Source organism: Cupressus sempervirens, chromosome 5 (assembly GCF_028749045.1).
Source record: "Cupressus sempervirens isolate cs-2001-9-10 chromosome 5, ASM2874904v1, whole genome shotgun sequence".
In the NCBI taxonomy this organism is placed as follows: Eukaryota; Viridiplantae; Streptophyta; class Pinopsida; order Cupressales; family Cupressaceae; genus Cupressus; species Cupressus sempervirens.
This window is the reverse complement of record NC_143122.1, coordinates 873,184,608-873,211,710: the sequence shown is the minus strand read 5'-3', so window position 1 is coordinate 873,211,710 and position 27,103 is coordinate 873,184,608. Positions and strand designations below refer to the sequence as shown.

The 27,103-nt window shown below is 35.2% G+C and overlaps 2 protein-coding genes across 5 annotated transcripts in view; one reads left to right on the top strand and one right to left on the bottom strand.

The window, feature by feature from the left end:
• EMB2762 (CCAAT-binding factor) overlaps positions 1-27,103 on the bottom strand; it is a 277,094-nt gene that overhangs the window by 209,329 nt on the left and 40,662 nt on the right. For all 4 annotated transcript variants that reach the window (XM_089832810.1, XM_089832811.1, XM_089832808.1 and 1 more), the window contains exons 4-6: positions 12,914-12,975; positions 12,557-12,605; positions 9,760-9,866 (exon numbers count right to left, since the gene is read on the bottom strand). In XM_089832810.1, the coding sequence (XP_089688936.1) occupies positions 9,760-9,866; positions 12,557-12,605; positions 12,914-12,975 (218 nt within the window). The remainder of the gene's footprint in view (positions 1-9,759; positions 9,867-12,556; positions 12,606-12,913; positions 12,976-27,103) is intronic.
• Positions 24,524-25,552, top strand: LOC149558708 (uncharacterized). Its single transcript, XM_089832813.1, has 2 exons — positions 24,524-24,967; positions 25,075-25,552. Exons 1-2 carry the CDS (start codon positions 24,581-24,583, stop codon positions 25,459-25,461), a joined length of 774 nt encoding a protein of 257 aa, XP_089688939.1. The 5' UTR covers positions 24,524-24,580; the 3' UTR covers positions 25,462-25,552.

Sequence of the window (27,103 nt, the reverse complement as noted above, 5' to 3'; positions counted from 1 at the left end):
TGTGATGACCATAATAGAAGCATTTACGGAAGGGTATACATTGCAAATGGAGTTTAGATATTTTAATTACTATAATCTCAGCAACGATTGATTCAAAATTATAATAATTCATATTCAACAGTAAATCATATTTAAGATGAGCAAATAAAGTATATTCTCAACAAGGGTAAGAAAATGAGAAGAAAAAAGACAACGATTATACCCTAATGGAGAGTTTGAATACATTTGTAGCAAATAATGGAATAAATGGACATTAATCAATGAAAGCTATATATATATATATATATATATATATATATGAGTGAATGACTCGAATTCAAACCCTAACGAATAAGAATTTGTTACCACATACTACTATTGTGGCAAGTGATGAAGAAATGTCTCCCACGTGGAAGGACCCACAAAAAGAAAATATAAGAAGAATTTGATAAGTCAAAACCCCATACATGTGGGAAGTCAATTAAAAGTTAAATAAGACAAGAAGAATTTTTAATCTTGACAAGGATTTAGAATCTTCATTAGGTATCGACTAAGAAGGAAGAAAATAGCTATGCAACGAAATGGAGGGTACATCAATTTAAAAGTGTCAAGTGTGCTTTGATCAGCGGGTTACTACAAATTGTAGAAGACAATCATGTATGATGTTTTACATTCTGAAGTATTAAAACACGTGTTGTGAATGTCACGTTAAACCTCTGAACTCAACATGGGAGATAAGAATGGCGCAATATCTCATTGAGTTAGGACTTGAAAATCTTGTATTGATGACCTTCGTTTTGTAACTTTAATGGTAATAGCACTAGTGAGACAACATCTAGTGTTGAGCCTCATTTATAAAGGTAAAGTTGTATTTAAAAGGCCCATACTAAGGTAATGGACAATGGGGCCTGATAAGGTATGCTAATTATTATTTGTACTTTCTCTTTATGGAAATAATATATTGAAAGTGTAGATTAAAATATATATATTAAATATATGTATATATTTAAATATTCATTATAATTTTTTATTGATTTGATCTATACTATATTGGAAACTATATAATGATTAATATGAGTTACAATGTGAATCATGATAATATTAATGAGAAATATAATTGTGTTGTAGGAGCTATTTTGCCTTGATCTTTCTTCCAAGAATGTTCTTGCAAGAAAAAGAGGGAGATTAAGAATCGTGGATGAGTTTAAGAAAATGGAAGGACATGTTTGCTTCTACTATTAAGCTTAATGAATGTTTGGAGCTTTAATGAATGAAAAGAGCAAGTTGGAACTTAGAAAGAAGTCGTCAAATTTGGTGTGATGCAAAAGTGTTCAAAGATATAAGAGCAGGAATTTTATATTGTGGGGGGAATAATAACCAATGTTTCATTCCCACTTGAACCATCTTTAGTAAGGAGATGTTCCATGACCCTCATGGGCAGATAAGTACTCGCCTGAGGATGTTCTTGTGGGAAAAGAAGGTTGGTACTTTACACATGCTATCAAATATTGTATAGACGAGAATTCATTAGTCATTTGATGATCAGGATAAAGTGAGGATCTTGAAGTGAATATCTTTAATGATTGAGATTATGAGTATCCTTCTACATTAAGAGGGAGTATGACACTTCTTCGAAGGTAACACAAGAGCTTAGAAGATTAATACTCGGAGGGAGTCTAAAAATACATGTGTGTGATTGCATGATTTTGATGGGCCTACTCTTGAGTGCATCATGAGGAAGTATTGATTTATCACTAGAAAATCAAAAGATTAATATAAGATTCAAAATGAGTTCGATATGCATCCTTGGGTGAAGAGAGTTTCTAACAAAGTAACTATAGGATCTGACTTCCCAAGATCATTATTCAGAAGAAGAAATTTTGAGATTCCTTCCCTTGTGGATGATATCTTCTTTATGAGGAGAAGTTCCAAGTGAAATTCCTTGTAATGTGCTCTCTTCTATAAGAGAGAAATCTGAGGTGAAAATCCTTGTTCCACCCTCTAGTAACAGCTATGGTGGTTCATGGTGGTTCATGGTGGATATCATGTAAGTTACTACATAATGTTGTTATGATATGTAATGAAAGGTGACAATCTTTCATTGACATATATAAACAGAAGGTAACCATTATAAGATGACGATCTTATAAATGGTAGAGCTGTTATCATGACAGACTTCATTAAATTGTTGTCCCAAAGTACTGGAAATCATGATAACGAACAAACAAACGGTAACCAATGTAAGGTGGTGATCTTATAAATGGTAGACCTATTATCATGGTTCTTTGGGCCAGATTTTGTCAGACACCACAATAACCAACTTGTTATGGTTCTTTGGGCCGGATCTTATTTGACACCATGTAGACCACACTTAAGGTGGTGTTTTTAAAGTTATGAAAATTGCTTCAATTGTGTGTTATGAAAGGTGAGAAATTTAGCCTCATAGTGAATTGAATATCATACTAAGACGATATCTCTTCTTATTCTTGAGAGCATAATGTGTTCTATAATTCCTCCCTAGCTAAGAGTGTTAAGGTTGTAGCTTCTATCGGATTGATTTTATCATGAGATACCATGTTGATGGTAAATCATCTTTAAGATAAATATCTTATATATACAATATATATTATATATGTAATATAATATATATTATATATGTTATACATTATATATTATTATATAATAATATAATAATATATTATATATTATTATATAATAATATAATAATATATTATATATTATTATATAATAATATTATAACACATTACATATATGCTTAAAGATGAGTTATACATATGGTTATTTATATTATTAATATATTAACTAATGATGATTAACTATAGAGACATGTCTCTTCACCTCTCATATTTATGAATTTTCAAATCTACATTTGGAAATCATCAATCACATTGGCAATGTTAGTACATTTGCAGAAAACGATCCATGTTACTTAACAGGCTGAAGCTAATTCTAATTGATACTAATGGTACATTTAATCTCCTATACCATGCTAATCTGAAAGTGTTAAGAGATAAATGTTCCCATGATGGTTTCCAAAATTAAATTGAATGTCTTCTAATATCTTTTTAATTTGTCGCGTCTCATAAGCAATGGGACACCTCCTCTACCATCATCCTATTACAATACTAACTACTTTACAAGCACTGATCCATGTCCTAGTATTTAATCAAACCACATCCACAAGGGATCTGATAATCGTTGCTTGTGCCTACTCATAACACAATAATCTTCAAGAACGCAATCCTTTTCTTCATCCTTAATCATGCCTCTTCATGTAATTGTTATTCTATTCGTTAGCATTATCATAGCACAAGGAATGTTCAACGAACCTTGTAAGTCGTGCTGCTCATTCTTCTGTTCGAATATCTTGGTTGAGTTAGTTAAGACATGTACTCACTTCCATGTCTGTCATTAAGTGATATGTGAGTTTGCATGTTCTTCGTTATTTATCAGCATGTAATTCTTTTCATATTGATGTCTTCCATGTGACTTTAAGTTCCAACAATTAAATGGCTGTCATGCAAGGGTCTCTTCATATTATAAGTCTACGTTGGAATGTTATTAGCCAGCCTTCCACAAATCATTGTTCTACCCATGCTCACTCCTTCCCCACTAATCATGCATATCAGTTTATGATGCTAATCGCACCTTTCCTTAATTTCTATTTTTGTCTTCGACTAAGCCACTTCTTAATGCTTTGTTATATGGCCGACTTGTCAATATTTCAACATTGTTAATGGATTCATTCAGACAACTTTGCTATTAAATGTATCTACATTGACTAGCAATAACCTTGATTAAATCTGCTTGTCCCCCCTCTTTCACATTTAACTCTGTGTGTTCACGGTATATAGCTCCCATTTCCAAAGGTCATGCTCTTTGAAATTTTATGAATAATATATTTTGTTATACTAATAATAGTTGACAATATATTATTATTTCATCTATTTATTGTTTATTATTAATTGTTGTTCCACTAATCATATTAATTATATTGTTATATTCATTTATATATAACATTATATTATATTTTATCAATTATATTATATAGTTAGTTATTATTATATTGATTATTACATTTTTCATAGTATATTATTGTTATTTATTGCTAATTATTATTACATAAGTAAATATTATACTATTATTTTTATATGATCCATTAATAATATATATTATGTTATACTATTTGGAAATGGTAACATCACATCCTCTTTTGAAAAAAAGGACATGGTGTGAATCCATGTAATTTTTTGCAAGACTAACAATATCAAGTACTACATTGAGTTCAAAGGCTTTGGGGTTTTCCTAAAACCTATTTGTCACATAGGGTAGTGTTCAGAGCATAGCATAATGCAAGTAAAATATAACAGTACAAATATGCACAATGTGTAGATAACTCATAGAAATAATTTCATTAGTCACATAACTACAATGTATCTCGAGAACTGTCACAACAATAGTATTACACCAACATATCATCATAATCACACCCCTCAAAGATAAGCACAATGCTATATATAAGGGTGTCAACCAGCTGCAAGTGCCAGCCCTTGGCAACCATTGGCCAACCGTTGACTCCTTGACAACTAACAACTAATTATCCCTACAACAGTACCATGTATTGAATGTGTGCAGATGTCCTATCCTAACCCCTCTTCCTATCCAACCATGTCATGCGGAGGGTCGAACTCCAACTCCCTCATATGGGTATTCCCTTTGTCTAAATCAACAATATCAACAATGTCATGCTATGACAACAATGATAAAACAGGTGCAGGTCCAAAGGGTGTCATGGGAGTCACCTAATAGCATTTTGGTCAAGCATCCATGGTCGCATTCAAGGTCTCCAACTCAACTACCGCATCTCCGGGCATCTCCTAACAAACTATTGATTGCTCATGTCCACAACTACTGGCTACTCTATAGCCTCAACTGCTCTACTCACACTATGTGATAGGGTGGGTGGTGTCGACGACTGCCCAAACCCTAGCACATGTATGACTTTCACAATCACACCTAAAGTAGTAGGTGGAACCAACTGCCAACATGGTATAGAGCTAGACCAAAGGCCACTTGCATACCTACTGGTGCAAGTCTACTTGAAGGTGTGACACCAAACGATGGTGTAGAGGTACTTGATGGTGCATAACCCAAAGGTGTGAAACCACCCAATGGTGTATGGGTACCCAATGGCACAACACAGCCTAATGATGGGGTATCTGATGATGCGACTCCTAAAATACCCTTGGCTCCATCCAAGGCATCTCCCTCTAACTCGCCTGCAGACTCTTCATACGTAAAGTATTGTTTCCTTCATGACCCTCAAAGAGGTACCCTCCAACTCCTATCTAGTTGTGTCACCAGCGTTGTTAGCCACAATTTAGTTAGTCTGAATAATACTTCATGTTTTATATTTTGATTAGTAATGACAATGTAATGACAGTTCTAAGGTAGTTGAAGGAACCGATAGTTGGTATTCTCAATTAACTTTCGACTACTTTATAAATGTAATTTGGCCCCAAGGATGTTACAATTAATATGATATTACATGCAATAAAAAAAGCTTATCTTTTTGCCAATATTGTGTATGGTGTCTATTCTAGTTTATTATGTTTCTTACGCTATTGTGTGAATGAATATTCATGCATACTCTGTATAAAGAAATTAATCATAACCTATAGGGACTAAACATTTTGGCATCATTGTCAAGTTCAAATCTAGAGGTCTGAGGATGTACAAAAAGGTGGGATGGCAAAAGAATTGGTCATACCTTTTATTAGCAAGTATTGATCACTGACAATGACATTCAAGATAATAGGGAAGAGACTCAAGAAGACAATTTGACAGAGGATTTGGTTCAAATGTGGGACATCTTGATTGATGAGTATGTATAGCAAGAGGCTTGAGAGAGGGTGGTCTCGACTGATGCAGTACACAATGAACTCATAGTGAGCACTCATGTGCATGATCTTTCGATAAGCCTTCCAAGGTTATTAGCTCGCACATTGATTGAATTCCAAGAAAGGCATGAGGCGAGAGGTTTCGGTCTTGTGGGTCATATCTATTGTAAAACACTATGATCAAAGCTCCAACAACCATGTTTGGGATAAAATAATAGCATGAATTATGAGAAATGAAATTCACCAATGAAATTCACCAACTCTATTTTATTTCCTCTTCTTCCCATTCAATTGGCCTAGAGATTTTCATAATTTATTATTTTAAATTAAAATATGCCTTCTAAAATTTGACCCCTTAGGCATGTTATTTTATCATTATATTGGTTCCCCCATTTATTAAAACAATTTATACTCATTCACCTAGGAAAGCGGCCCACATTTTATTATAACTTATTATATTTTAAAGTGACTTTATGAAGTTACTTTAATATTAATTTATTCAGTACCAATTTAGGAAATATTAACATATTTTGCAAATTATTCATAAAAGGCAAATCTAGATTGGGAACTAAATTCAAACTAAAGCCCTACGATCACTGATGCTACCTTAGTCTTGCAAGCCAACTAATAGCTCCTAAAAAGTAGGGACTCGCCCTACAAAAAAGGAACCTCTCTAAATGCCTAAAATTGCTCACAAAGATCATGTTCTACTCATGGTCGCCTAGGTGATCATCCAATCAACTATTAGTTGTCCCTAAAAAATAGAAGACCTCCCTAAAATGTATGAACTACCATCTAAAAGCCCAAAATGGCTCACACGGCCCCTGGAAAGCCTTATACCCTCAAATTGAGTCCCCTAACCAAATTGTTGACCTACAAGAACTTGCATGATAGGTCAACCCTCTACCAGTTGTTGAACAGTCTAATTAGTGGGCATGACATTATTGCATTATAAACATTATCTTCCTTTCAACACACCTATCTCAGCTAGCTCTCATGAAATGCATTTGTGCAAATATTACATCCTCCTATTCCATAAACTTAATTCTCCTCAACACCTAAAAAGACAAAAAATTATTACATCTTCCTATTCCATAAACAGGTTGCAAAACCATTTGCAACCAACTAGTATCCACTACCATCATCCTTCAAACATGGATATATCTTTAATCATTGAAGGTAGTTTCCAATGTGATGTTTACGACTATTGTATCCAACACAACTACTCCACATGTTACTTTTGATTAATAAACAAAACCCTTCAACATCCAACTCCTTTGCTTACCAACCAATCTTAAATAGTCATTTGTATTCAAAAACTAATCAACTTGATCATACTTAGAGAATATTAAACATTAATTTTAGATGTCTCTACACTTTGTTGTTGTTGTCTGACCAGCTCCCATCAAAGTAACATGATTAGATATTTGCATAGTAAACTTTTAAACATATAACTCTGATCATCTTTTCTGCATTAAGCCTTCAAGAAAACAAACCATTAACATAAGGAATGCACTTTGAGATCCATCAACCAACTCGTTCAGACCACCTTCCAATTCAACAATCATCTGATACATGAGCTGACATACCTTAGTAACATCAAATCTAAAACGTCTTTAAGCATAGCTCTCCAAACCTCTCTTGGCTGAACACAATACTTTGCACACTGTCGCTTCTGCACCAATCACATACCAACATTGCCATGAATATGCTGACTATCTTCAATAGCATCTAGCTACCCCACTGACAATGCACTTGACTTGGTTGAACTTGATATCAATGCCAACAACTCTACTCAGCTTAGCAATCATGCCAACAAAAAGCCTCATTTGCATAACTGAAGCGAACCAAACAGCTAACTCAGCAATTGTTCTACTATTGACTAAATAGCTAGATAATTGCAGAAATGTTCTGATAACTGGAATATTCGTAGCTGTCCAAAAAAATTGCAATAACTCATAATCATAAATAAGCATTACTAATTCGTCTTCAATATGGCCACTCCAGGTGGGAATGGGCATAGGCATAACATTAAATCTGCAACTATTCAAATCGGTGAAAAACAAAAATTAAAGCTATTGAGTTCAATAATGGTATATTGGGCAATATACAAAGCACTGTTGTGAAATTAAACTTGAAATAGTACTTTCATCTGAAGAGAACTTTCTCAAAACTTAAGACCTATTGAATCCCATCCATAAAACCCACATTAACAAATCTAATACTAATAAAGTTCACAAATTGGTTTCAAACTTTTGCTTGTGCCATTACATCTCTTGCATGTTATCCCTTTTCAAACCTGGTCAGAGTACGTTTAAATCATACAGGACCAGACTAACCAGGTGAATTTAGAAAAACTGACAATGGTTCTTTCAATTTTGTTACCATTTCTGTTTTAAACTTTGTGAAAGCATGTTCCAATCCTGCTACACTATTAGTGCAGATTGTAGAGTCTAGGCAAGAAGACATGACAATAAGAAAATCTAAAGACAGAAGCACTCATTACTTTTTCCTTATATGTAAACAAATTTGAATAAACAGACATTCATTTTTCCTTATTTGATAAGGCTTGCATTTGTCCAAATTACTGAAAGCTGTGCAAAGCACACCACTTTCTGGCATCACATCCAGTCTCTTGTCTAGATTTTGATCAACTCCAAACCATAACAATTCAAACCACTCACTAAATCAGCCATAAGTTCGCTGTTTACGGATAATACAGAAGCCTTAGTCCTCAGCATAGATGTGTAAATATCAACTTAAGCGATTTCAATAACAATCAAGCAGGCAAACTGCATATACTTCAGCAGCTTTCATATAAAGCTTTTATTTTAACTGAAATATGCAGTATGCCCACACTTAAATGACACGAAAACAATTTAAGGAAAAATAAACAAATCAAGTATAATGCCAAATGTTGAAAAAGTACCCCAAAAAAATTTAGTGGTGGGGAGGAATTATAGGTAGCTAGATAGGTTGTTTGAAAAAGCTGGGTAGTTAACTACTAACCATTACAACTGCTTCACATCTCTTCAAGAAATGTATATAACAAATTAATCCAGAAATGTAAAACTAAATATTCTTTAGCCCCATCTACTATGAAATCAGAGGGAGGTTCTACTGTCTTTTCAGGGAATGTTGGTCTCTCACCTCCTTTTTCAGTTACATAGATCAAAGATGCCTTGCGTATATCTCTAGGAGGCCACAAGGCTTCTGGACCACACTGTGCAACTTCAGGTACTGTCAAGACAGTCCACAGATCAGCTCATTACCTCATTTTCCTCTGTGGTCTCTCCAGCTAGGGATACACCAGGCAGACGCTCAGTCCCTCTACTCCTAGTCACTCTAGGTCCACGCGATCTCACAGGAGCTCTGCTCGGCAACGGCCCTCCATTTCCATTGGCTCTCAGAGATAGTTCAGGGCCTCTCCTCACACCCGACCCTACCCTTTGGTCCTGGACTTCTTCACAATGGCGGACAGAGATTAGCATGTTGCTAGTTTTTGCCCCCACTCCTCCGTTTGAGGTTTGCTTTGTTATGCTCTTTTCCTGGGAACCCTTTGGTGTTCCCGCAGCTGACTGTTATTGTATTGTACTTTTGCAGTCCCTTAGACCCTCTTTGTAGTCTCTTGTTGGACATTGATAAGTTTATCTTATCCTATCTTATCTTAGCAGGATTTTCATAACCAAGTTTCAATTTTAACTGAAATATGCTTCCTACGTGCCTTTCAGTAATCAAAAATAAATAACAAAAAAACAAGATTATAGGTATTACGGCTCAAAATTGAAAAAACGAATACAGTTGAGTGAGAAATGAATCTTAATGACAAAACATACAGAACCAAGAAAAGAGCACAAACCATTAAAATTACTCCACATCTCTTCCTCTGATTCTTCCATATCCTCTTCAGATGGAGGAGGAATACATGACAGGAATTTATACACGTTCTCTATAACCATGGGAGAACTGCAGAATATGAATGAATGATCAGTTGAAACATTTCTGATTTCGTAATAAAGCAACTGTTCATGCAGTAAGAGAAGATAGAGCATTTAAAAGATCTTTAAAGAGAAATATTTATTTTCAAAAGCCAGAGTAACCAAAAGAAAGTTTCCTGCTTCTTTTAGTGTTCAGTTTACTAGCAATAATAGTAAATTCGTTCATATGGAAAGTCCTATTTATATTTTTGCAAGTTGCGCATTGTTCAAAAAGTTAAAAAGAAATAAAGCAGAGCAGTTGGTGAGTAGCTAAGTTAATGTGAGTAGACTTGTCTAGTCAAAAGGAGATTGGCAACCTCTACATGAAGGAACACAACCTACACATCTCTGGCTTTGGTGATCCGTAATTTTACCTTTTAACTGTAGTTAAGGTTCTAACTGAGGCTGGGCCCAGCCATGCAAAACATAGTAAATTAACTATAATTTGGAAAAAAATATATACACAAATAAACACAGTGATAGTGATAATGATAACTGATGATTGAAACTCAAATGTCATATCATTTCCAAATTAAAGTCAGCAGTCTTCATATTGACAACAAACAGCTGCAGCACCACTCCCACTCCATGTGTCCTATGTCAAAGCTGCCTCATCCTCTAAACAAACTGAAGCAAGTCATGCAATAAAACAATTCAAGTTGGCACACTTAGAGCTTACATCCCATTTCCTCAGTGCCCCTCCTTGTACTCAACTTGCCTATGTGACAAGAGGCACAAGTCGGAATACATGCAAACAAACTCCTTTACCTTTTTAACCAGACTGTTGTTTTTAACTCAGAAAAAAAAGAAACATGTAGTCAAGTTTTGCTCAGCTAAAGTACTCAATGCCTTTTTAAAATACTATACATAGCCGCCAAAAAAAAGTGAGAAAGATGTTTATTAATTAATCTTGCATATCTATGCTGGAACTTTGATTGCAAGAGATTATGGAAAGGAATGATTTTGCCATGCAGGTACCACTGTGTCTGAGCATCTGTAATGGACACCCCTGTTTTTTTGTGTCTTTCCCATTGAAAGTTTATACTTACGATGATTTGCCAATACCAATAAAACAAGCAATATTTGATCCGATTGGTTTCATTCAACACATAGCAATTGCATGTCAATGGAAAGCATCATAATCATTATCTAAAACTTAAATACAAGAACCATACAAGCTGCTGTTCTCAAATCAAGATAGTTTGGCATTCAAAATGAACAATATAACCAATATATGAGCTTGGCATTTAAACTGAGCATAAGTAACTTCTTATGTGTCTTCTTGCTACTAAAGGTCTGAAAAACTTCTAAATCACCACCAAGTGCTAAAAACAAGAATAGCACAAGTCTGTGATAAAAAATTGTGATGCACCCTCTGCACGCCAAAGTATGAGTAAATTGTCAGAAGAACTAGGGCTGAACACACCTAAAACATGGTATAAAGTTTATAATACCCTAGATTTAGCCCTAAAGATCACAAAGATTTGATATATTGTTTCTGTAAAGCAAAATCCAATCTGAAATTGAGATGTTATATCATTTAAATAAAAACCCTTGAAATCCAACGGTAAATTGATGTGATGAAATCGTTAATAAACCATAAAGCAGAGACATAGTTAATTAGTTTGATCTAATGAGACATTAAATACAATAGAATCCTTGATTCTAACTATCAACTATCGTACCAATCCTAAATATTTTAAAAAAATTACTCCAGCTCAGTCCATGTTTTCTGTGCTTCCAACACTCTTAAGTCTGACTTCCAACACAGATAAGTGTAGGTCTATCCATTTGCTTTGTTTACTGCTGCGCAACAAATACTGTATTTCAGTTTATTTATCTTACTACATCCATTAAATTTACCTAATCTTTACCTATTTCAAGTAAATTTGAACTTGCCATCATATTCTTTACTCGGCAAGGAACTCGCCTTTGCTTCCATAATAAACAACGCTTCTGTCCAAAGGGTTTATCAAAGTGCAGCGCTCTCCTTTGATATATCAATCTGTCGCATGCCCTTACTTGAATATATGAGAGATGAATTATGGTCAAATGGTTAAGGCCGCCCAAAAGAAGAAAAGATGGTTTTTAAGAAATATGAAAGGTCCTCACATATGATCTGAAATTCAAATAAGAAGCCAACCTCGTGTCATGCAAAAAAAAGCTATAGGAATAGAGTCCTCTCAAGCAAAGGATTGGTATGGCATCTGGTGAAAAATATGTACATATGAAAAATAGCACAAATCACAATAATAAACCTAAACAAAGTCTAAATACTACACACTATCATAAGTGCCTTCTTTACTAAACATGTGCCTAATTTATTAACTTAAAACATGTATTTTCCCATTCAAACATTACCTGATGGTTGAGAACAATTTACTATTATGTGCACGTGTTTTAAAAAATTTAACATCTTTGATGAGATAATGTTAATTTATGTTACGAGGAAATGTACTTGTGTTTTCACAACCAAGGCTCTATATAGTCAATGCTAAAATCATAGAGGATCAAGTGTACCTAGCATTGATTGTCTGGTTAATATTAATAGGCATTGACAATAAATAATTCCCAAAAGTTAAATTGCTTTAAAATCATGCATCATACATAATAAAGTGCATCCAGCATGGTGTTTGATGACATGAACCATTACTTGTCCAGAGATCAGAATAGTTTTACCTGCTCCTTGAAATATGTAGCTCCTTATTGTCAGCCGAGGTATCCTCATCTACTTGGCACAAAAAAAAAGAGAACTTCAGCATAATATTGTATGCCAAGGATGTAATGAAAGCATAATCTACTTAAAACTTGAGAAAGGTAATAATGTACAGAGTATTTTAGCAATTTTACATAGATATGGCAAATTCCTTCGAAACAACTCACAGAGAATCAAGATTGAGATAACAACTAAAAAAGAAACAAACAAATTTGCCCCTGGATCATTTACAATAATCAAATAGAATTTGTGTTTCAAATATTGTACATACTAGAAATGTAGACATGAAAGAAATCAAAGGATAGTTAGGCTCAATATACCTTCATACTTCCGACTAATGGAGCTGCTAACAAGCTCTGCCAAACCAGAATATGAGAAGTAGCTGCAATAAAACATGCCAAGATACATTGTAATAAACTACAAATAACGCCGTTGATGCTTCTAATCGTTTATAATCTACCACTTATTATTTGCGCATGAATTCTAGATGGGCAAACCATACAAAAACAGTAAAATCTACAAAGCTAACAAGTAAAACTAAAACTAATATAGATAAAATAATAACTCAAAAAAATTCCTTCTATAGAAGCAAGGTGATCCATATCATGAGGGGAAAAATCAAATTTTGTGTCAACAGCTTCACATTGAAATTTGTTTGTACTTGCCTATGTTATCAGCAGCCATCTCAGTTACATATTTTTTTGTGCCTCAAAAAGTGTGCAATGGCTAACTTGACCAATATTCTATTGGAAGGCTGTCAAAAATTCAATGGTAGAAACTACGACACATGGAACCAGCACGTCCTGACCATCTTTGAATACAAATGCATTGACAAAATTGTTTTGGGCATGTCTACTCATCATGTAGGTGAAAGAAAAGAGCGCAATAAACTTGATGAGTAGAATCGAGAAGTTGTCATGCTCATCAAACTGTCTATTACTGGTGATCAGCTCTTGCAAGTTCCTTCTAGTAAGACAACTGCAGAAATTCAAAGCCATCTAAAAGGTTTACATAAAACCTTGGACAAAAGCCATGCATTCTTTCTAAAGAACATGCTCTTCTAGATAATAATGGAAGAAGACATAGTGGTGATCACATTGAAAATTCTCTCATCTTCCTATGAGTACCTTGTTAAAACACACAAAATTGCTTCCATTCATTCTGATGTTTCATTTTCTGAACTTTGTTAAATGCTTCTATAACAAGATCGTTGGAAACAACAATTTGGTAGTGGTACCAGCTCATCTTCTAACACTCAAGCCTTCTCAACTAAATCCACAGGCAACTATCAAATCTTTCAGTCTTCTCAGCAAAATCCTTTTGCTCAGTCATCAAAAGGCCCAAAGAAGAAATATGTTTAGTGCAACTGCAAAAATAAGTTTGGTCATATGGAGTGTTGGAAATGTAAAGTTTCTGCAAATTCTATGACTGAATATAGACTAGATTCGATCTTCTTCCTCTCCTTTGTGATTTGCTGAGAATAACTTCAAAGTATTGCCTTCAATTGAATTAGAAATATAATTCAGAATTCTGTCTTTTAATTCTGCAAATCGTATGTGGGCAGTATTGACTAAGGAGCAGACTTATGTTTGTTCTTGTGTGCTCTTAGACTTCAATAATACCCACTATAAGTAGAGAGATCTAGGGACATATCTTTACAAGGGACATGTCCATTCCAAAACATCCTTTAATTCATCCCTAGAAGTCGGCGACCTTTTCAATAAAACAAAAGGTTTAGTTAACACTAACACAAAGCAGTTTTAGTTTAAATATAAACTAGCATTTTAAGGATAGACGCCGATATCATAAGGAGGATAAATCAAGGAAATTTGATCAATCTATATTATCTAAGAACAGATCAATATGATAACAAGTTATAGAATTAACACTCCCTCTTAACTTGATAATCATACTGAGAGATATCATATCTAACAACATCAATAAAGATGAACAAGCAAGAATTGATACTCTATATCTATCTGAATCTTCTTAGCATATGGTATCATAGAACACATGATACAATGTCATATTACTAAACTTGTGATATGACAAATCACTGCTACTAGTGATAACAATATACAGGATAAATCTGAAGAATAATTTAAGTTCTTCATTTATCCAAGCTGTGACTCATAGATATTGGGATTCCTATATCACAACATGATCCTGAGTTAAGATCTACCAGAACATAGGATAAACCTCAGAGAATAATAAAATTCTTCCTTTATCCAAATTGTGACTTATAGACATAGCAATGTCTACATCACAATATGATCTTGAACTCATCTAGATCTTACAGTAGAACTCTATTGTTTAGCACATTATCTAAGATATCATTGCTGATCCTAAACTCAAACAGCATCCTGAAGTACTTTTCCTATCTTTAACACTTCCACCCCAATCTGAGTCAGTGAATCCATGTATATCTAAGCCAACCTTCTCATATTTGAGTCCAAAATTAAGAGTGCCTTGTAAGTATCTCATAATGTGTTTAACTGCATGTCATGTCCCCTTTTCAAATAATTAAAAATAATAATCTTTGCTAAGGCAGGCAGGCCCAAAAAGGTGAAGTTTTAGCAAAAGGGGATAATCTTTGGAAGCGAATGGACTAATAAATGAAAATTATTATTAAAATATGTTTTATTAACCCCTCTTGGATGTGAGTTAGGGTTATGCCCTCTTTTAAGGGGTTTGGAGGCATTTTGAGCTCATTCCAGAACTTGATTTTTGTGCATTGCTTTGTTGTTCTTCAGAGGCTGCCAAACCTGTGGAGAAGGAGACCCAAAAACGGGAGTTTGCAGGTTTCCAGGAAGGCTAAGGACGGGAGTTTGAAGCCATTCCATGTGCATGCTCATGCAGAGTTTGCCTTTGTGCTGAACAGTGCAGATTTGTGGGTTTTCGGGTGTGTTTTTTGTAAGAGTTTGATGTTTTCGGTTGAGTATTTCATATCAGTTTGAGTTGCTGCTGTATTTCAGAATTTAAGATGTTAAAATAGAGTTGAATATATGTATTGGGACGTGGTTAAACTTCTGAGATAGTTTATTAGTGTTTTTGTGGTGTTTCCGGGCATTTTTGTGTTGTTTTCGGGAGCCCAATGAGCATAGTTTTTGTCCTACGTTTGTGAGCTGTTGTGTAGATGCTATACAGATCTGGAAATGTCATTTTGTAGGCCGTTATGCTACTGAAATTTCTGTAAAAATGTTCATTTTCAGATTTATTAAGAATATGTAAAGTTGTGAAGTTTTTGGCACTATTTCAGACATACCCGATTTGGGGTTTATTGAGAAATTGGTGGATCTTTGTAATATTGGTTGTTTGATTTTGGAAATCTGATTAGAGGCTTGAAATATCATAGGAAATCAGAGAAAGGGACATTTCACTGCAACTAGGTGAATCTCCTTTGGCTCACACATAAACTGGCTTAAGGCATTAACAGCATAGCAAATATCAGGTCTTGTATTTACTAAGTACATAAGGGACCCAATCATTTGTCTGTAGAGAGTAGAATCTATGGAAGGTGATTCTGCTGCTGCTTCTTTAAGTTTATGTAGATTAGTCTCCATTGGAGAAGACATAGACTTGCAATTCCACATTCCAAATCTCTTCAAAATGTCTGATGTATACTTCCCTTGATTAAATATGATACTGTCAGAATTATGTTGTACTTCCAATCCTAGGAAGTAATGAAGGAGTCCCAAGTCTTTCATCTCGAACTCTCTAATTAGATCTTTCTTGCATTGATCTATAAGATGATCATCACCTATTATTAATAAATCATCAACATACAGTATCAGAATTACCATATAATCTTTATCGCTTTTATAATATAAATTTGGATCGGCTTCATTCTTGAAGAATCCTAAGCCGGTGAGATACTTATCAATTCTTTCATACCAAGCCCTTGGAGCTGTTTAAGCCCATAGAGAGCTTTCTTGAGCCTGCAAACAAAAACGTTAGGCTCATGAGTTTCAAATCCTTCAAGTTGCTCCAAATATACTTCTTTTGCAATCTTTCCATTTAGGAATGTTGTTTTTACATCCATTTAATGTACTTTTCATCCCTTGGATGCTGCAATTGCTAGGACTGCTCTTACAAAGGTATATCTAGCGACAAGAGCAAAAGTTTCTTCATAATCAATCCCTTCTTTCTGAGAAAATCCTCCGACTACAAATCTGGCTTTATATTTTTCAATGCTACCGTCAACAGCATGCTTTATTTTAAATATCCACTTGGAAGAAACAACAGATTTTCCTTTAGGTCTTGGAACAATTTTTCAAACATCATTCTTCATAATAGATTGGTATTCTTCTGTCATAGCTTCTTTCCAGTCTGTATGTTTAATAGCATCTGAAGGATTGATTGGTTCTGTTTTAGACAAATCATTCATATTTGTTGTATAACTAGAAAATCTTTTAGGTCTTTTGTTTTCTCTGACTGTTCTGGAAGGTGCAGCAAAGACTTGTGCTTCCTCTACTATTATAATCGCCCAAAGTGGTCTTTTCTTTGAATTTTGAGTTTCTCCAAGATTTAGATTTTGAATTTCATCTTCAATTTCTTCTATGTTCTCCCTCTAAAACTCAGACTCACTATTTCTTTCAGAACTAGGTAAAGGAGAAGGTTCTTCAAAACTTAGGGCTCTTTTGAATGCTAGATCTTCTTCAAAAATTACATCCCTACTAAGTTCAATACTTTTCTATCCAAGTATGAAAATCCTATATGCCTTAGATGTTTCATTATACCCTACAAAAATATCTTTTCTCCCAGAGGGTTCTAACTTGGTTCTCTTTTCTTTAGGAACATGGATATATACGGAGCACCCAAAAACCCTAAGATGACTTATATTGGGTTTAACCTTAGTGAAGACTTCTTTAAGAGTTTTATCTCTAAGGTAAGAGTGAGGGCTTCGATTTTGAATATAGACAGCAATACAAGAGGCTTCTGCCCAAAGATAATATTCTAGATTTTGATCAAATATCATAGCTCTAGCAACTTCTATAACTATTCTATTCTTTCTTTCTGCTACTCCGTTTTGTTCTGGATTATAAGGAACAGTGTACTCCCTCTTAATTCTTGTTTCTTTACAAAACCTTTTAAACAAATCTGAGGTGTATTCTCCTCCATTATCAATTCTAAGAGTTTTAATTTTATGTCCTAATAAGTTTTCAGTTAATGTTTTGAATTCTTTAAATCTCTTTAAGATTTCTTCTGATTCTTTGCACTTTAAGAAGTAAATCCATGTTTTCCTAGAGAAGTCATCTATGAACAAAATATAGTACCAGAATCCTCCAAAAGAAGGAACAGACATAAGTCCACATAAATCTGAATGAATTAATTCCAAAACATTATTTGTTTTTCTACTGCTATCATGAAATGGACTTTTGGTGTTCTTACCCAATGCACACCCTTTGCATATGCTTGAGTGGTCTTTATTTAGTTTAGGTAGACCAGTAACCATCTTCTCCATAGTTGATAAGGTTTTGAAATTTAGATGCCCTAATCTTCTATGCCATATTTTATTTATGTCTGCAGCTTCATGAATTAAGGCATGAATAGGTCAACTAGATTCTGAATTCAATTCATACAAAAATCCTTTTCTCTGACCAATCAACTTTGCTTTCTTGATTGAGGAGTTCTTTGCCTAGGTTATTACTTTACCGTCCACGAATGCAACATTATGCCCATCATCTTCAAGTGTTGTAATTGAGATTGGATTTTTTTTTATTCCTGGTACGTAGAGTACACCTTTGAGAAGAAGAGAATTTCCTGATTTTAGTTTCAAGGTCCAGTTTCCAATTCCTTCGACAGAATGTGTTGAATTATCACCAATGGTAACTTCGCCATTAACCTTTTCTGATATAGAGTCTAGTGTTTTTTTGTATCCTGCTATATGTCTATAAGACCCACTATCAATTACCCATGCTTTACTTGAGATTCCATTTGATAGTAATGAATACAGTACACAATTCTCAGGATCATAGGTATCTTCTTCCCTAGTAACATTTGTACAGTTTGCTTGTATAGAATTCTCAAGACAATTAGATCTGTAGTGTCCAAACTTTTCACATTTGAAACACTTTATTTTTGATAGATTTCTCTTGGGTTTTCCATTCTTTTGATTTCCCTTTTTCTTCTTGAAATGTTTCTTCTTGCCCTTATAGGAGTTTGTATTAAGAACATGAAGTTCTTCATCTTCTGGTTTCAGTTCCCCTCCTTTCTTTAATTTTCTGGATTTTTCTTGAAGACAATGCCCCTTAAGTCTGTTGAAGTCAAAAAGTTTATCTCTGGCACTTATTCCTTGTGCAAAAGTTTCCCATGAATCTGGTAATCCATCTATAGCCATCAGTGTTAGTATCGTGTCACTAATAATGGTTCCTATACTTGACAGTTCATCTCTAATGTCGGCAACCCGTAGGAAATAAGAATTCATTGATTCTCCTTTCTTTATTTATATGTGATTTAGTTGCCTTTTCAGTGTGAAAACCCTAGTTGCATTATTGATCTCATATGCATTTAGTAATGCATTCATCATATCAAATGTTGTCTAATGTTTTGTTAGCATAGGTACAATATCATTCTTTACTCCATCTAATATGATCTGAATGGCTTTTCTATTTTTTTGGCTCCAAATAGATTTATGAGGTTCAACTGAAGGTTGTTTGGATGCTTTATCAACAAATTGTTTTACTTCATTTTCTTCATGAATCATCATGATTCTAAATTTCCAAACCTCAAAATGTTCTTTCCCATCAAACCTGTCCTCGGGTCTAATTGAGTATGCCATTTAAGATAGGAGATAGTTGCTAGATATATATAAAGTCTCATTACTGAATTTTGCAAAGCCTAGGTTCGACTACCAAAGCTCTGATACCATGTAAAGTTTCTGCAAATTCTATGACTGAATATAGACTAGATTCAATCTTCTTCCTCTCCTTTGTGATTTGCTGAGAATAACTTCAAAGTATTGCCTTCAATTGAATTAGAAATATAATTCAGAATTCTGTCTTTTAATTCTGCAAATCGTATGTGGGCAGTATTGACTAAGGAGCAAACCTATGTTTGTTCTTGTGTGCTCTTAGACTTCAACAATACCCACTATAAGTAGAGAGATCTAGGGACATGTCTTTACAAGGGACATGTCCCTTCCAAAACATCCTTTAATTAATCCCTAGAAGTCAGCGACCTTTTCATTAAAACAACAGGTTTAGTTAACACTGACACAAAGGAGTTTTAGTTTAAATATAAACTAGCATTTTAAGGATAGACGCTGATATCATAAGGAGGATAAATCAAGGACATTTGATCAATCTATATTATCTAAGAACAGATCAGACTGATCTGTTATCAGATCAGTATGATAAAAAGTTATAAAATTAACAAGAAACGCTAGCTACTCAAGCCAAGCAAACTAGTTCACAGCATCAAGCACATGTTGCGACACACACTAAGCCAAGTGAATCTGTCATTTACGCCTTCGTGGCTAAAAGACCTCCAAGTCGTGTAACATCCTCTACCTGATATACTGGTTCATTAATTTCCAATGATTCTCAGTTTTTGTTATTTTCTGAGAAGAGTACACTATTGCAGGAAGATGCGAAAACAAGATTCAGTCTAAATGAATGAAACTAATTTTTCCTTGAAGTGTACTATGTTTCAGGCGTGGAACTCAATCTGCTCTCCATCAGTCAAATTCTTAGACATTTTGCTTGGTTTGACGTGACCTTTAATTCACATAAGTGCAATATCATTGATCGGGAAACTCAGTCCACAGTTGTCATCGGTGTTGAAGAACATGGTCTTTTCAAACTTGTTGACTCTAGGGATTCTCAAGAGCTTGCTATGGCAGCCCATCACTCCTCTATTAGTACACTTTGGCATCAATAGAATGTGGACTATCATTCTCAATTTGTTTGGGAAGATCTTGTCACTAGATTGTCAAAGATTCAGCCACAAAATCCTGGAGTTTGGAAAGCATGTCAAGTTAGAAACCAACATCACACTCCTTTTTCAGATGGAAACTCCTAAAGAGATTCTAAGGTATTACAACTAATCCATGCTTATGTTTGTAGACCTATTGCCACTCCCTTTGTTACTAGGTCCATGTATTTTTTTAGTTTTTGTCGATGATTTCAATTATAAAATGTGGGTGCATTTCCTAAGTGAAATATCAATGTTGTTTGTTGTATTTCAAAAGTTCAAGTCATTTGTAGGGAAAAAAAAGTCTAGTCAACATATTATTACTCTGAGAACTAACAATGTGGGAGAGTTTTGTTACTCTACCTTCTTCCTTTTCTAAGATCAGCATGGCATGAAATGCCAATTAACAACTCCCTACACCCCAAAACGGTGTCATTGATCATTGAAACTGCACAATCACTGTAATGGCCCGATCTATGCTTGAACGCAAGTAGGTTCCAATGAAATTTTGGGCTTAAATTATCCAAGTTGTCGTCTATCTTCTCAACCGCTCCCCTACAATAATTGTAAAGAAGCAAACTCCTTAAGAGGTACAATCAAGCCATAAGCCCAAAATTAGTCATCTCAAAGTTTTTGACTCCACTGCATTTGTTTGGATCTGTAATGCTAAACGTACCAAGTTAAATGCCAAGAGCCAAAAACTTATACTCACTGGCTACAATGATAATCACAAAGCCAATCACTTGGTTGGCATCAAGACTGATCATCGTTTCTTCAATTGTGATGTAGTCTTTGATGAGGAATGGGGGTCATCTTAAGTCTCTCCTCCAGTTATGAATATAGATGATCAGTCCCTCCAAGATCAAGAAAGGATTAGTCCCTCTAAGATCAAGACTTGGATATTTGTCTCCCATTAGATCTACCTAATGGGAGGGCTTCAATTGAGAAGGCTCTAGCAGCTCAAAAGAAGAAGAAACCTTCGAGCTATGTAAATTTGTCTCTCATAGCCAACATTCATAGTGTGCATGAACCTCAAACATACACAGAGACGAATGGAATACTTGAGTGGGAAGAAGCTTTGCAGATTGAACATCATAGCCTATTGAAACATAAAACTTGGGTTGAATCAGATATTCCTTCAAGAAAGAAACCCATTAGCTGCAAATGGGTCTACAAAGTCAACTACAAAGTTAATGGTACTTTAGATAAGTACAAGGCCTGTCTTGTCCCCAAAGGCTTCTCTCTATGGTAAGGTAATTGAATAAGAAGGGACCTTTTCTCTCACTGCAAAGATGAGCACCATCAAATTAGTCATTGCCATAGCAGCTCAGTATAACTAGAAGGTCCATCAAATGGTTGTCAAGAGTGTCTTCCTGAATGGTGAGATACAAGAAGTGTACATGACACAACCTCCTGGAATCCAGGTTGCCAGTAAACAGCGCTAGGTACTCAAACAAGTAAAAGCACTCTATCGCCTCAAACAGGCTCCTCGTGCATGGTACATGAAAATTGATAAGTACCTCACAGACTAGGGTCGATGTCAAGGCTATTAGCAGTGATATCATCATTCTAGTTAAATATGTTGGTGATTTGATTATCACCCATAATTTTGAATCGTTGATTAAAGGAATCAAACAGAATCTTTGTCAATCTTATGGGATGACAAACCTTTGACTTCTTCATTATTGCCTAGGTGTCGAGCTTAGTTACCGGATTCGCCTGGAAAAGGCCGGATCCGGGCTCGGGTCCGATTCGGATCCGGATCCACGTATGGATCCGTGAGGATCCGGGCAGGATTCTTTATCCTGCCTGTGGATCCGTAAGGATCCGCGGGCCGCGGATCCTTACGGATCCACAGGCAGGATAAAGAATCCTGCTCGAATCCTCGAGGATCCACGCGCGGATCCGCGTGAATCCGCAGCAATGAAGGAGGAGAATGCAAAAACGTGGGCCCATTATCATTTTTTAATGTTTTTTTTTTGCCCTAAAGGCCCTAAACCCTAAAAACGACCCTCTAAATCACAATGCAAGTTCATTTGCTCTCTATTTTGCTCTCTCATTTTGCTCTCTCATACTTGCTAGTTTGAAGTGAAGTGCTTGGATTCGAAGGAGATCGGTTGTGGAGCTTCAAATACCTTGCAAGAAGTGTTTAAGGTATGCATTTCAACCATATTCTTGAATTCTTTCATAGATTATTGATTTATTTTTAGTTTTCCAAATTTTCAAGTTTTTGTGCAAGTGTGAAGTATGGTTTTCTTTCACTTTTTCTAGATTGCAAGAATAGAACAATGAGTAGTCAAGGCTCAGTGGGTGGGGGTGGGGCTGCATCACCAAGCTTCAAAATTGATAAGGGGTCTCCTTTATGGAGAGACACAACAAGAGTTGCACAATGTCCTGGGGGTGGGGCATACATATGGAAATGTAATTTTTGCAACATACAACATAGAAGCTCCTATTCCCGAGTGAAACTACATTTTTTGGGCCCTGCGGGTGAAAGAATTCACATGTGTCAAGGTAGTGATAAGAAGGGATTACCAGCTGCACAAATAGCAGCATTAGCAAAAGAGCAAGATGATGCTGATAGAGCAGTTGCAAAAGCAAAACGTGGTGCTTCCCAAAAAACAAATATACCAACACCATCATTTGATCAAACAAACACAAGAACACATCCTTTTTTGCCTATGCCAACTACAAATGATGAAGATGAAGACCCATCTCCACTCACCCGCAAGAGAGGCCCACTAGATAGGGCATTCCAAATTGAAAAGAGAGACATTGCTGATCACAAAATTGGACGTTGTTTAATTGCAAATGGTGTTTCATTTAATTTTGCTAGATCGCCTTATTTTAGGGAGATGGTGGAAGCAATAAATGATGCACCACATGGTTACAAACCGCCTGGTTATGAGAAGTTGCGCACTACCATATTATATGATGAGAGGAAAAATGTAGAGGCTCAACTTCAACCAATAAGAGATTTTTGGGTTCAATCGGGTGTGTCTATTATTTCGGATGGTTGGAAAGATTGTAGAAACCGTCCATTGATCAATGTTATTGCTGTATGCCCTAAGGGGGCAATGTTCTTGAAGGCAGTTGATTGTGAAGGGCAAGTGAAAGATGCAGAATTTATTTCACGCATTCTCATTGATGCCATAGAGTCAGTGGGTCCTGATAATGTTGTTCAAGTGGTCACGGACAATGCAAAAGTTTGCAGGGCTGCAGGGATAATTGTAGAGTCTAGATATGATCATATCTTTTGGACACCATGCACCGTCCACTCTCTCAATTTAGTGATGAAAGCAATTGGCACCGAAATAGATTGGGTGAAAAGGATATATGAGGAAGCTGAAGAGATTCAAATGTTTGTGACAAATCACCACATGTCACAAGCAATTTTTAGGAGTTTCTCGGACTTGGAGTTATTGAAGGTAAATTTTTATATTTAATATATAATTGAATATTATTGGATTCCACAATTATTAATTTTTGTTGTTGTTTACATTAACATGTTTTAATTTTTAAATGTTTTACTAACTTGAGTTTAACATGTTCTTAGGTTGCTGAAACCTGCTTTGCCTCTCACACAATCGTCTTGAGACGACTTGTGAAGGTAAAAGAAGCATTGAAGCATATGGTCATTAGCCCCCAATGGGGCATTTGGAAGAATTCCAATACAGCAAGGGCTTTAAATGTGAGAAGAATGATACTAGATGAGGATTGGTGGGGTCTTGTGAGTTATGTGTTGGAAATCACCGATCCAATAATGGCAATGCTTCGCTTCGCAGATAGTGATGAGCCATGCCTTGGGGATATTTATGATTCCATGGATAGTATGCTGGAAAAAATTAAAATGGTAAGTTTTACGCTCTTTTACAACAATTTTTTATTTGAGAGATATCTAGATTCTAAAGTTTAAATTGACATATTCACTAATTATAATTATTATTCATATTTCATATCTTAGGTCATACAGAGGAGGGAGAATGATCCTGAAGACACCCTTTACAAGAAGGTGGAAAAAATTGTTCATCATCGATGGAACAAGATGACCACACCTTTGCACCTCCTTGCATATGCTCTATCCCCGAGGTACTGTAGTTCTTATCAAATGTTTGTGCTTATTTTATCCAATGTTTGTGCTATTGATATTTGATAGTGTTCAATTGTCTTTTGTTATCCCCAAGTACTATAGTGCAGATGTACTTCACCTTCCAAGTAGAGTGCCACCATTTAGAGATGCAGAGGTTGCAGATGGGTATAAGAGGGCACTAGCTAAGATATTCCAAGATCCAGAGATTGGGGCAATTGTGAGGAGTGAATTTGCTGCTTTCAACTCAGGTGAGGATTTCGACCCTATTGCCATAGCAGACCAAAGCAGGATGGGTGCCATAAAATGGTGGTACCTTCATGGGCAAGCCTTCACGTACCTCCAACCTCTTGCCATAAAGGTCCTATCCCAAGTAAGTTTGTAAAATTAAGCTTAAGGTTAACATTCTCAATTCCTTGAATTTATTATTTAATTTATTTATCTTGATTGTTGTATTGATAATTTTTAATTTCTCTTTAGGTTGCCAGCTCTTCTGCCGCTGAGCGGAATTGGAGTACTTACTCCTTTATCCACTCAATCAAACGCAACCAGTTGGCTCCAAAAAAATCAGAAGACCTTGTGTTCATTCACAACAATTTGCGCTTGTTGTCACGGAAGGATCCTAAGTACAAGAAGGGGCCCGAAAAGCTTTGGGATGTAGCACCCGAGACTCCTGATTTAGATATGACCATCCGAGATCTTGCTAGATCCACTTTGATTGATGTGGATGATGAGGAGGAGGATTATGAGTTAACAATCCCCTCTACTACTAGTGGTTTGGGTTCCTCTACTAATACAGATGCAGCACTTGCAGCTCACCAGTACCCCTCTGATGCGGATTTTCTTGAAAATCCATTTGATGATTAAATAAAAAACTTTAGTGTTGACTCTTGACTCTTTTATGAGTAAATCATGTTATAAACTTTAAGTTTAATGATCTATATTTTGAATGTTACAAGCTTTCACTTTCAGTAATTCAATGTGAATGTGTTGATTTCCTTTATAATCGTGAAAATAGATTAATTATCAATGTCATTGATCAAGTATACTAGATTCATACTATGAAATGATTTAGTTTTAGAATTATGTATATTTCTCTTTTTTTTAGTATATATATATATGTATGCACGAATCCTCCACGAATCATAATTGGGAAAAAAAAAAAATCCCGAATCCACGGATCCGATTCACGTGCCCGAATCGGATTCGTGTCACGAATCGGCAACTAAGGTGTCGAGGTTTGGCAACAATCACATGGCATCTTCATCTCTCAGTTTCAGTATCCAAGGGCTCTGTTGGACAAATTTAGAATGCAAGATTGTAAACCTGCATCTGCACCTAAGGAGTTTGGTCTCAAGTTATTAGTCAAATCTGGTTCTCCTATTTACATTCAGACAACTAGTGGGCAGTTTGATATATCTCCTCTGTGGACAAACCACAAATGCTCGGCTCATCAATTGCACAGACCCGAACTGGGGAGGTTCTGTTGATGACAAAAGGTCTACTTTTGAACTATGTTTTCAGTTTAGGCATAGATGCTATCACTTGGACCAATAAGAAGCAACAAGTTGTATCTCTTTCCTCAATGGAAGTCGAATATCAAGGAATAGTCAAAGTATGTTCTGAGGCAGTTTGGCTTCGTAGGATACTTTCCGACATCCATGTCTCAAGTAGGCCCTTCACCTCTCTATTGCGACAATCAAGGGAGCATCAAACTTGCCAAAAATCCAGTCTTCCATTCATTGTCATTTTATCTGTCAGCTGGTTAAGATGGATCCGTGGATTTGCAGTTTGTTCTTAAAGCTGACCAAACTGCTAATATTCTCACTGAGTCCCTACTTCCAGAGAAGTTTATCAAACTCAAGGGGCAGCTCAGTGTTGTTGATATGCTCATGATTAAGGGGGAGTATTAAAATAATATCTCCTATGTTATTCTGTTTCTGTTTTAATGGTCACTTTTAGACATTGTAAATATCTTGTATACTAGTTTCTTTCTATTATTTGTATGTTTCCTTTTAGAAACATTTTGATTGTAATCTCTATAAGAACAATCCGTTCTTTGTAAATGAATCATTTAATTGTTTTACCTCTTGTAATAAAGATGAAATTTTCAACACAAGTCTGGGTTATTAAGAAATATAGAAATCAATTAACCAATAAAGTAATGAATCCACCAAAATTTCCTAAAATTAACTAGAACTTTAAAGTTCAGGAATATTATTTACACAAGTTGATGGTTATAAAGGATCAAAAGAAACTTATTTATAAATCATAAAGATATATAATACAAATGGTTACTTGTTGACCTCTGAAAATAAAAGATAATTGACACTTACATTGATAAAAATCAATCACTTGCTTAGTATATACATGACAAATTTTACAAAAGGCAATCTTCCCTTCCTCTTCCCACATTAGAGTTTCATAACCATGACGATGGGGCCAGTATGATATTCAAAATGTTTTCTGATAGAAATCTATATGGAGAATACCCCAGAATAAACTCCAA